General features: G+C 37.6%; 1 protein-coding gene across 1 annotated transcript in view; it reads left to right on the top strand.

The window, feature by feature from the left end:
- The window catches only part of LOC126236388 (probable aconitate hydratase, mitochondrial), an 81,340-nt gene that overhangs the window by 43,394 nt on the left and 25,084 nt on the right, over window positions 1-12,862 (top strand). The window contains exons 9-11 of the mRNA XM_049945674.1: window positions 7,420-7,577; window positions 9,916-10,174; window positions 11,492-11,697. Of these exons, the coding sequence (XP_049801631.1) occupies window positions 7,420-7,577; window positions 9,916-10,174; window positions 11,492-11,697 (623 nt within the window). The remainder of the gene's footprint in view (window positions 1-7,419; window positions 7,578-9,915; window positions 10,175-11,491; window positions 11,698-12,862) is intronic.

The following is a 12,862-nucleotide window of genomic DNA, read 5'->3' as shown; positions in this document are numbered from 1 at the left end:
TTAAGTTCAATCATAACAGTGACTACTCAGTATAGGCGTGATACAATGATAAAAATGCTACTGAAACACTTGGAAACTTGCAAGTGAACGTGACGCCAGTCTTGTGTCAGTGTGGAGTCTAGTGTTTGAAAATTATTTCTGTTTTTTTTTGTAAATAAATGGCAGATATTGTTTGGAAATTAGATCATAAAATATTGCATGGGTTCTGAGCCCAGCACTTTCATTTGCAACATAAATTACAGGACAATTCTTAGCCACATGTACTTCAGTAATCATGAATTGTGAGCCTTGCACCTAATTATCGTGATTATGTGGTGTAAATGGTGTTATAAGCAATGACGAAGGAAAAAAAAAAAATCTCGTGACGATAAGAGACTGTAACTATGTCTATGTAAAATACCTATTTTCACACCACATAATCAACTATGCCACTGTAAATGACTATCATTGCAAATATTCCCACTCTAATGGTTAAACAGTGCATGGTCCCACACCTTTCCTTTGTAACATGACCTGAAATTATGCCTTTATTGGGTCACAGACAGGCCAGCTGAAAAATCAATCCTTTATTGTGCACCTACTTGTTTCAGTGTAAATAAAATCTCCTCAAAGTCTGTAGGCTCCTGTGAAATAGAAATGTTATACCAGCTGCACGAGCAGTTGCGTGAGTGTAAAGAAAAGTATTAAAATCAAATTTGCCATGTAATGTAGCTCCTGCGATTCTATGTTGTCTTGACTGCTCAGCTAGCTATGCATGAAATGAAGCATTAAATAACAGTTCAAGCTAAAGTTCTATCTCACAATTATGAATTATTTAGGAATAAGGAAGATAACTCACCGAAAGGCAGAAGTGCTGCGTCGTCGATAGGCACACAAATGAAAGTTATGGAGCTTGGCTAGCTTTTGGAATGCACTTCCTCTTTCCAGCTGTAGGATGGACACACACACACTAGCTTTTGGAATGCACTTCCTCTTTCCAGCTGTAGGACGGACACACACACACACACACACACACACACACACACACACAAACAAAAAGCACCCCAGCTAGCCCACAGCTGGTCCCCACTCTCTCACAAACTGCTAGACGCCCCCCCCCCCCCCCCCAAATCCCCTCCCTGTCTCACGCCTCTCTCCATCCCTCACCCCTCCCCATCCCAAACCCCCTTCCTCATCCTAGGTCACTCACTGTGGGCCATTAAAGAACTGGCAGTTGGCTGAGCACAGTGTAGGGCAAAAGGTGTGTGCATATGTGTGAGTGAATATGTGTGTGTTTCTGTGCATGTTTTTCCTACAGCTAGAAAAAGGAAGTGCATTCCAAAAGCTAGTCAAGCTTCATGCCTTTTGTTTTTGTGCCTATCCACGACGCTGCGCTTCTGTCTTGTGGTGAGCCGTCTCCTTTATTCCTAAATAATTCATAATTTTCAACCATAACTGTCCATATATTATTTCATAATTAATAACACATTATATAGTCTTGCAGACATGGAAGACACAGAGTGATCCTATAACAATGACAGGGTCGGTGAGAGAGTGCCAATAAGGGAATTGTCAGGGAGAGAGAGACACTATTACAGTGGAACTACTATGAATATACTAAATTGTAGGAGTCACAGATATAAATATACTGTTTTGTCGCACATAATATCAAGTCTCTATTGTCATTGGTTTTCTCAAAAGTAACATTTTGTAGAATTAACAATCTTATATTCCATGGTCATTGATTTCCTTTATCACTAGTTACTACATTATATGGACTTTAATAAAAGAAAGTCTCTCAATTCATTAATTCATAACAAGTATAAAAATGTTCGTGACAAATACATATGGAGATGCAATCTCCAAACCAAATGCGCTCTGCATATTCTCTCATTTGTTTACTGCAGATTGCACATGACTTCCCATTTGTACTGGGAGTAAGGTACATGTGAGGTGCCTATTTGTTATCTGCCACATCCAGGTGAAAGACAGATTCTGAAATTGTCCACCCACCTGGCATCTTCTAAGGGTGTCCTTGCCCTGCATAGAAGTATCACACAGGCTGTAAATTCATCGTGGGCAGCTGTAAGAAAGTCTCTAGCAAGTTGGCTATGGCTCACTAAGCTATTAAATGAAGGATCAAGGTCACCTGGAATGCCAGTGATTTTTCTTTTATTAATGACACACACACACACATACACACGGCAGGGATTCATAAACCACTAAAAAAGAATTTAACAAATGTTTGCCTACAACATTACATGTAAAACTGTTCAAGTGTGTAAGAGCTATAAACCAGGTGCATTAAATACATTGTAGAAATTACAGCTAAGTTACAATCGTACATTCGTGTTCTGCACTGCTCGCATAGTTGTGATTTCTTAAACTCGTTATATGTAGGGCATGCAACTTAAACCTCAATTGTGTTACCTCTTGCTTAGAAGCTTCCTATATGGCCCCTCCTGTTAAACTGAATTGGTCAGCCCAAAACACTTTGCTCGGTGTGAGTTTCTGGCATGAAGTCACTCATCTGTGTATTGTAATTCTAATGTTATTAAAAATGACCATAAAATAAAATCACAGTGCAATGTATGATAGCTAGTATTGAGAGGATAGCTACTATGATTGTTGATTAAATCTGAATTATATTTTAAAAGATAATGTTGAACCATCTGTTCTCTCCCCTGCATATGTCATAAATCAACTAATGCATACCTTTTCAACCATGAAGTGAAGCTTTGGATAGAATATTATGGCTACCAGAGCCATAAATGTGACAGTGGACCCACCGTCTATAAATATACAACAATCACAGCGTTTTACATAGCATTGTTTAAATGAGAGCATAGTTGGAAATTACAGTTGAAAGTTGTACATCTTTGATAATCTACGTAGAGAATTACTTACTACAAAATATGATTACAAATTTTATACAAGCAGAATGGGATAGCACTATATTTTTAGACTGAAAAGTAGATTTTCTAAACAATTAGTACAAAATAATGGTGATTTATGCTTTAATTTTGTCATAGTGGTTGATAATAACAGTATCCTCGAGTCTTTGCTAAAGTTTAACAAATTAATACCATCAAAATTTCATAAGTATTTTTAAGTTAATTTATTTTCTGGTATGTTCTACAATGTGGTTTTACAGAAAGTAATAATTATTTTCATACCTAAAGCTGTTGTATTTGATGTTGATTACATTTGCAGCCTAATACTAAATTAGACTTTGAAAATAACAACAGTTTACCATAAATATGAAAAGTTTACATAATTTCAGTCTTTGGATTACGTTCTTCATTAAAGTTAGGGGCTCAGATTCTACATCCATCTGATCATTAGACATACCATGTAGGTTTGTATGAACCACTGCCCAATCTTTGGTTGTTCACCAGTTTTACATAACCAGTTGGTATTGCACCATAAGCGATTGATTTTTTTTTTTTTCTCTGTGCAGTTGGTGATGGTGCTGGAAATAGCAGCAATTTTCTGCAGTGAATCTTGTATTCTTATACTCCTTACTTCATACATTACACAGGCCTTCCTCCACCTGATGCAAAACACCAACCCCACAGTTTGTTGCCTCATCCATTCAATTTTTTGCAAAACAAGCTCAGTAGTTGCACACAAAAACACAACATAAAGTATAGACATATGGTAGCACTGTTCAGCGGTGATAATTCCCATGCCCTGGCATCAGCACACACTGCAGCCTATGACATTTTCAATTGTGAATTACTTTAGCATGTATCCTTCACAGAGTTTGATACAGTGAATAGAGACAAATATGTTCTCACTTAAGATTTAATGAGAATTTTGGAGAAAATATGGATAGCACTGCATTGCTGCAAACTTTGAAAATTTATGCGAAACAGCTATATAAGAAAAAAAGATCAACAAGATGAATTGCAACTCAATAAATAGTTGTCCCCTTTTTTCTCTGAATGCAGAAATGCTCCAAGTGACCTTGAAATTGATACCCAAACAATTACAGCAATATTAAATGATATTTTTATAAGTTCATATGTATTATAAGTTGATTTTGCCGTGTGATAGACGCAGAGGATCTCATGCTTTTACCCATACATCGAATGTTGAAATTTGATGTCTAATCGAACTTTAAATCGTGTAGTTTTTTTACATGCTCAATAATGGTACTTTTGCTACAAAAATACACATTAGTGGTAGTGAAACACCATACTCTGCTATGACAACCATATTACTATTGTACACTTCTTTGTTTACTTGCTAACATTGGCAGTGTGCCATAATCAACCAGGATGAAACAGTCAGTATGTAATTTCAACATTAAATGGCTACCAGTTGCCACTGACTTCTTTAGATTTCACATTTTTCATTTTGTACTGCCAGTTTTGTGTTATGTCATTTAATCACAGTTTAGTTACTAAAAACTCAAGATTTTGTGTCATTCATTACTTTATCATTTAGAATTTTTCCTGCATCTATAAATTGTCAGGGGTGCACAGTGGCTACACTAAAACAAATATTAAATAAAATCAAAAACGTAAATTCAATGTGACCTGTCAATAGTGATTTACCTGCTACTGTTAAAACCCTATGTCAGCTTTTGTGTCCATACTATGCTTCTATCTGGATGTGTGTTCATAGGTTTCATTTGGTATGTATATGTTGTAAGGTTCCCCTGTTTACACATGAGTGTTCAAATTTGAGCTTGTTAGTATTTGGAGACATGAGCATCCACAACTAAAATTAAATTTTCTTTGGACCATACTAGTGCAATTATGCTGGACTTCTTCATTGATGCAGTCTTGCTTATGCTGTAATTGAAGAGTTTCAACAAACACATAAATTCTATAGATTAATACAAAGCATTTCTTCTGAAATGAAGCTCATACATTATCGCACAAAATACAATAACTTCTTGTATTTCAAACTTGTCGAGACAGGGAATACCACTGGAGTATACATCATGAGCTCAGACATTAGAATGACATTAGTGACATTTCAACATTCTTCTTGTGTCTTACATAGACAGAACGCTATATTGTTAGGTTTTGTGCATTTACTCAGTGGTCCACCATGTTACTCCAACGTAGGATGACACAAGGAACATATATAAAGCCCACAAAGTTGACACTTATGATAATACTGTGATCGCTGCCCCACTCTGAAGACAAATGACAGCCGTCCATACACTCATTACACGCAAAACCAGATAACAAAACCTCCAAAAAGCCTCATATTCTTAATTACTAAATCATTATACAGGTCAACAATTATGTCAGTCATTTATTGGCTAGGTAGACATAGGACTATGCATCGTTTGGCTGGAGTACTATTTAGCTTGACAGTATTTTCTCAGAATAAACTGTTCTGCAAAATTTAACTACTTTTTGTACCTTTCAGATGAAATGGTCTAAAAGTGTGTGGCACTGTACCTGTTGTGAGTTGTGTGTAGCTGTCAGAGTTGTTTTCTATCATGAAGTGATTAAGAATGCTTTTTGAGACTTTCTATCTGCTTCCGCACTCCCAATGCTGGTTGTTCAGAAAATTTTAATTTCTGTCCAATTGAGATATCCTGCAGGAGGGGCCAAATATTACATCTCCAAAGCCATGTGCTATGGTTTATTATATTGACAGCTTAAAATAAAATGATATGACTGTGTTGCAGTTAAAGTTCTCCCTTTGGACAAAATGTGAATTGAGATTCACACATACAGCTTAAGTGATACCACAGCTCACAGCATTCCATGAGCTATCAGTTGTACAGGATGCAACAAATTCAATGTACTTGCACACTTTTTAGTGTGGCATCAAATGAAATAATATGGGCAGATATTATTGTTGTAGTGCAGGTCAGGTCATTAAGAGTTTTGACTAGATTTAAATACAAGGGTGGAGGGGGGAAATGCAAATGTTGGATCCAAAAATATATTTCATGCAAACAGAGAAGTGGCAAGAAACACATTTATAAAAGAAGTGATACTAGAAGGCGAAAATGCAGTCTAACAAACCGACCAACAGCTGGTTTCTAAATAAGATTTTTGGAATTTTATTGTATTTGTTAATGTGGGTACTTTGAATATGGTACCTCTAATGTTCAGTTTTGCTGCAGCCGCATCACACTCAGGGTCTCTTTCCTACATACAATCCACAATTTATACAGTACTTGCTCTCTCAAATTAAGGGTTTTAAGAACTTTACTTTTTTAGTTATGGTGCGTAGTTATTCATACAAAAAGCTTTCAAGATACGTCAGTCATTTGCAAATAATTTGCGCGAGCGCGCGTGCCCCCCCCCCCCCCCCCACACACACACCACCTTCCCCCTCCCTGTTCTCCCCCCTCCACACACACACACACACACACACACACACACACACACACACACACACACAGCAGACCACCATTTATATGAAAACACATTGGAATCAAATGGAGCACAGCAGATATTATTTCACAATAACTACAACAGACTGTTGGTGTTTTGAAATACAGCTACTATGGACCAGTTGGATGATGCTGCTCAATGGTGGGGGGAGGATATTGGTGTCACAAAGTACAACTTAGTTGAACTTTTTTGGCATGACAGAAGTTTCATCTCTTGAGGAACACAACTAAAAACTGTTGTGCCACAGCAGTATGCTGCTAGCTGTTGCGTCACTTTAGTTGTGAGTGCGACCCTGGCTTAAAAGTTTCAGTTCTATAAGAAATTCTAGCATTTCCAGAGAGTAAATTTTTTCCACAGTGAAATAAAACTGTTTAATTTGTTGGACTTCAATTCAGAAATTACAGTTCCTTATTGTCGCACAACTAAGTTAAAGATGCAGATCATAGAGAGGATAAATATTACAAAGGATTTCACATGCATTCTTCCAACAAATATCACTTGCAATGCTTCATATATTCCCTCAATTTTTTTTAAATATTTCAGTTAAACTCTAATTCTATATTGAACAGAACAAAATCCTGGCGGACTCAATGTAAGGCATGTCGTCAGTGAATCAGGAATACATTCCAGTGACTGACAGTACATAATTTAATTTTGTATTTCTTGTTTAGCAACAATGGCATCCTGATGCTCCATGGCTGCCAGAGTATTATTGTGCTGCTGTCACTGCACACTCAGTCCAGGCCAGGTACTACTTTTTCCTCAGTGCTTATGGATACTGCATGTCATCACAATACTTTTTCTACAATTTTTACATCAAATTAGCACAAAATAAATCCCCATCTTGTGATTATGTTTGGCTGCTCAGCAATTCCATTCCATACATTCTCCTACTGTAATGATTTGCATGACGGTTAAAATTATTTACTTACAGTTGTCATAGGCAAACTGTAACAAATATTAAAAAGTAGTCAGTATTGAACTTTCACTTGGAAAATTTTGTATGGTGGACTACATTCATTCATGTGCCATTTTGTTATTGATGCATCACTATTCTTTTTTCTAGGTCTCATTGGTAGTTGCACAAATTCTAGTTATGAGGACATGGGCCGATGTGCAAGCATTGTCAAGCAAGCACTAAAACATGGACTCAAATCGAAGATTCCATTCAATGTAACACCTGGATCTGAACAAGTGCGAGCAACAATTGAGAGGGATGGAATTGTGAGTGCAGCTCAGTGTTAAATTATAAAGACTTGTTTTGTGACAATGTTCAAATTAAATCATTCATATAGAGATTGAAATCCATAAACACAGGGTTATTCTAAATGATGGACCCATTCAAGTACAAATCCAAAGTTAACAAGCTTGATAGCAATGAAAAGAGGAAGTTTCAATCATAAATGTTCAATGTGGCCACCATTGGCTCCATGGCAAACATCGACGTGGTAGCCAAACTCGTCCCATACACGCGAATTCGTATCTGCTGTTACTGAGTGCTTGGCGACGGTGATCCGGTTCCGCTGATCATTCAGAGTGGTTGGTAGAGGCAGGACATAAACAGCTTCCTTCATATAACCCCATAAGAAATAGTCGCATGGTGTGAGATCAGGAGATCTCGGTGGCCAAAAGTGCAGAGCCAGTTCCCTGTGACCGATCCAACGTTGAGGAAGGGAGTCATTCGAAAAGCCTCATTCATCATGGTGCCAATGTCGCGGTGCTCCATCCTTTGGAAAATGAAGTGGGAATCTTCCATAACTTGGGGAACATCCGTTATTCGAACATGTCCAGGTATATAATTCCCGTTACAATTCTTTCTGCAAAGAAAAATGGTCCATAAACCTTTGTACGTGATACAGCACAGAACACATTGATCTTTGGTGAGTCTCTTTCATGTTGCAATGTTGAATGTGGATTTTCCAAACCCCATATGCGAACATTGTGTCTGACTTTTTCACTAAGGTGGAACGTCGCTTCATCACTAAAAATTACACGCTGTAGAAATGAGTCATCCTCCATCTTTGCTAGCACATAACCACAAAATGCGAGACGCTTCTCTTTGTCATTGGGGTTGAGAGGCTGCACAAGTTGTAGTTGGTAGGGCTTGTACAGCAAACACCATCTCAGAACTTTCCATGCAGATGGTTGGTGTATTCCAAATTCTTGACTGGCTCTGTTGGTAGACTTATTGGGACTGCACATAAAACTTTCGTACATCCATTGGACATCATCCTCTGACACACACACTCGGCCTGTGCTTTTTCCTTTGCACACACTCCCAATCTGTTTAAATTGCTTAAACCAATGGCTAATGCTTTTGTGAGTTGGTGGTTGAATACCGAATTTGGTATGAAATGCCTGCTGCACTGCAGTTTGCGACTCACTCACAACTGACAGTGAAACGGAACGATGGCCTTATTGCTGTGCGAACTTGACTGGTCACTTCTGAAACCATCACCACCTGCCCATTGCTGCCTGCCAAAAACTTTGAGTCTTCATCTTTTCATTGGTATAAAGCTTGTTTATTTTGGATTTGTACTTGAATAAATATGAATTTTTGAAAATGGGTCCATCATTTAGAATAACTCTGTAGGGCCATAAAAACAAAACAGTTATGAGGTGTACTCACCTTCATAATTTACATTATGTCTCATAATGTAGATTATTTTCATAATTATAATATGGTTCAGTTAATGAACTAAAATGAGGGTGGCAATTCTTCTCTGGGAATTCCAGGAATTTCATAAATCTCAGGGAGTTCTTAATTTTTAATGTAGCATTGAAATTAAATTTTATTGAGTTTTATAAATTACAAATTTTAAAATAATATTTCAAAATGTGTTAATTATTCGAATATAATTCTATATAAATTACTGCTTTTGAGAACTGTGGTGAAACTAGTGCTTATGGCTGGTATATGGTTCAGCTGAGAGGAAACAAAAATCGTTACTGTGATATGCTGCCTCCCCCCTCTCACTGTTAATTTATCAGGAGAATCTTGACACCATACGCCTCCTCATACCTGGAATCCTCTGAATTTTTTACAAGTTTGAGTAGCCACCCTGTAAAACTGAACCACATATAACAGACAAGACTTTTAAGTTGTATGTTGAAGAAGAGATTGAACTTTTCACAGTTACTACTATTGACCATAGTACACACATGCTAGTAAAGTCCCTTAAATGATGTTATGGCTGATTCTTCATTTAGTCCCAGTTTTACTCAAGATTTTCCATGAGTGCGTAATGAGGAGGAGGAGGAGGAGGAGGAGGAGGAGGAGGAGGAGAAGAAGAAGAAGAAGAAGAAGGCCTTACATTGTCATTTTAATTCCCATTTGTATGTTAGGATAATAGCTTTTTATGAGACCATTATGAGGACTGAATCATCAGTTCGAGGGAAAGAAATTATTCGCTATGCGTTGTTTGCTTCACTAATGGGAACTTCTGCTGCTGCTGCTGCTGCTGCTACTAGTACTACTGCTACTACTATTAATAACAATAATAATAATAATAGTCCTCTATTGAGAACTGCAACATTTTTAGTGCTATAATTAATATTTCAGGCAGAAACACTAAGAAAGTTCGGAGGCACAGTCTTGGCTAACGCCTGTGGACCTTGTATTGGACAATGGGATCGAAAAGATATTAAGAAAGGAGAGAAAAACACAATTGTTTCTTCATACAACCGTAACTTCACTGGACGAAATGATGCAAATCCTGCAACACATGCCTTTGTGACATCACCTGAGCTCGTTACTGCTCTGTCCATTGCAGGCACCCTTGACTTTGACCCCAGGAGGGATACCCTGAAGGGAGCAGATGGTATGTTTCTTAGATTTAGTAGTGCTGTTAATGTCATAACAAATATAAACTGTAACAGCTCCTTGTATATGATGGCTCACAACTCTTCTGGGTTATTAACAAACCATGTTGGTAGACAGACTTCCATATAATTTGTATGTCTTAATTAAAAAAAAAAAAATGAAGGCAAAAAGGAGGATGGCTCAAATACAGAATTGTTGTCATTGCTTCATCACACTGAAAAGGCGAATTCTGTTGCTACTACCTTCAGAAAGTGGAAAAAATTGCAACATGTCAGTTTTCTGGAGTATACATAAGCATTTTTCAGAGGTAATTTTTTTTAATCACTTTTTGCCATATGGAAGTTTAATTTTCTAGATCTTGTAAAGAAATGTGTAGCAGCATCATCTGATCTACTTCAAGTAGTGTTAATCTAAGTGCATTCTTCCTCTGCCTGTATTTTCAGTGGGAATGTCAAGACTATTTTTTCAGTTACTGTTTCAAGGAGAAAAAATGTGGTCTTAAACATGAAATTGAACCGCATTTGTTAAATAATTTATTAGAAATATATTATAATGCGCTACTGCTCTCTCTATCCCATCTCTTCTAGTGTGTTCTTTATGTTTCTGCTCCTTACATTTTGCATTACTTCCCCTAGACTTTGTGTACCTATGTCACTACAATTCATAGTGTACTCTTTCTTTCCTAGACCCTGCCTATAGCAGTTAACTGCCCCTATTAAACCCCATACAGAACTCCATACAGCTTGCTGAACTGTCCAGTGTACCTTGGGTATAAGTGTTTCACCGAATGGAGCCAATCAGAATTTTAATGGTTCCGCAGCAACTTTTTAAGTCCAGCTTTCTTGTACACCACCTCGAATGTTACTTCTGACAACAACCTCCTCTTTGTCATTGTTTGCCAAAACATATTCAGTCATAATATTGTTAGAATGCAGGGCAGTGTGGGAGGGAATCTTATTTATGTGAAGATGGTCTTGGTCCCTTTTGTGAGCACTTCTTAAATACTGGATTTAAATCACTGGTGTGAGTGATTGTTTGTTAATGGTTTTTGTATGTGATTTTTTAAAAAAAGTGTGCTATTGCTAAAGGAAAAAACTTTTCTCAGGAGCCGTCCGCTGTGGCCGAGCGGTTCTAGGCGCTTCAGTCCGGAACCGTGCTGCTGCTACGGTCGCAGGTTCGAATCCTGCCTTGGGCATGGATTTGTGTGATGTCCTTAGGTTAGTTAGGTTTACGTAGTTCTAAGTCCAGGGGACTAATGACCTCAGATGTTAAGTCCCATAGTGCTTAGAGCCATTTGGGTCATTTCTTTTCTCAGGCAAGGAATTTAAGTTGGATGACCCCTTCGCTGATGAACTGCCACCTAAAGGCTTCGATCCAGGTGAGGACACATACCAGGCTCCTCCAGCAGATGGTGGCAAATTGAAAGTTAATGTTGATCCTAAGAGCCAACGTCTACAACTTCTAGAACCATTTGATGCATGGGATGGAAAGGACCTCACTGACATGGCAATACTCATTAAGGTATGAAAGTATTCTTATGCAATCTTGATACAATTTGCATTTTGTCATTGATAATTTCAGTGAATGTTGTTGAAGTAGACACTCAAACATAACACACAATTAATTGTTACTAGTTAGGTGATCTAAAATTGAAAATGGGTGATGTTTGTCTCTGACCATGTAATATGCACTAACTTGCTTGTTTTGATTTGCAGTCCAAATCAAATATTTTGGAATTCCAAAACTAACAAGGAATGGCATAAGGAGACTTCAAACACTATACATCTTGTTGTTGATGCTCACTTCTTGTCCTTGTTTGCTTTCAGATATGTAATTCATAAAATTGTAATTGTACCTTGAGCAAACACCTTTACTTCTTTCATTATTTAAGCTACTGATGGGCAGACTAACGTGGTAAAGACCTTGCTCTTTCCACCTTTCTCCCTCCCTTTCCATGCACAAAAAATAAATCAGGAAGCTGACAACATCCTCGTGCCTCTCATTTCATGTTATGATATAAGAGGGTCACACTGTAAATTTTGGTGGTGATGGCTTTGTTTCATTGCTGCTTTTCCTAGAAAGTCTCACATTAGTAGAATTAATTTAGTAGTAAATGTAACAAGTCACTGGATAGTAGAGGCATTGAGCTGGTGACAGGCTCACAAACAAGACTGAAAACTTTGCTAGCTTTCAGACCAATCCTTTCTTGAGCTAGTGTACAAACTACATTTATAGTCTCAGCATATGTGACTGTAAGAATCTGTATCTGAAGTCTTTCTATGATTCAGTGAAATAAGATGTCAGTCACTTTCAGGCAAATGTTACTCTGGACATTAGGCAACAAATGCTTCAGAATGTAATATTGCTGTACTTTTGGAACTTGATCAGTGGCCTTTTCCACTTCATTAGTATTTGACAGAAAGGTCTCTGTTGTGGTTGCCATCAATACAAATGCAAAGTCCATGTTGTAGCAGAATTACTAGGCTAAGTAGAAGGCAACAACTCTAGCAAATATCACAGTTGTAAGCCAAGTAAATGTCTGGAATATTGACCGGTATAACATTGACCAGTTGACTTGTAAAATCATACACTACACCATAACTGGAAAGGAAATGAAACAGCATTGAAAGCATTCTTTTACTGGCAAGATAATCAAGGAAGCTAACTGGGATGTCCAGTGCTGGGC

The sequence above is a fragment of the Schistocerca nitens genome, chromosome 2 (assembly GCF_023898315.1).
Source record: "Schistocerca nitens isolate TAMUIC-IGC-003100 chromosome 2, iqSchNite1.1, whole genome shotgun sequence".
Classification (NCBI taxonomy): domain Eukaryota; kingdom Metazoa; phylum Arthropoda; class Insecta; order Orthoptera; family Acrididae; genus Schistocerca; species Schistocerca nitens.
This window is presented reverse-complemented; position numbering and strand designations above follow the sequence as displayed.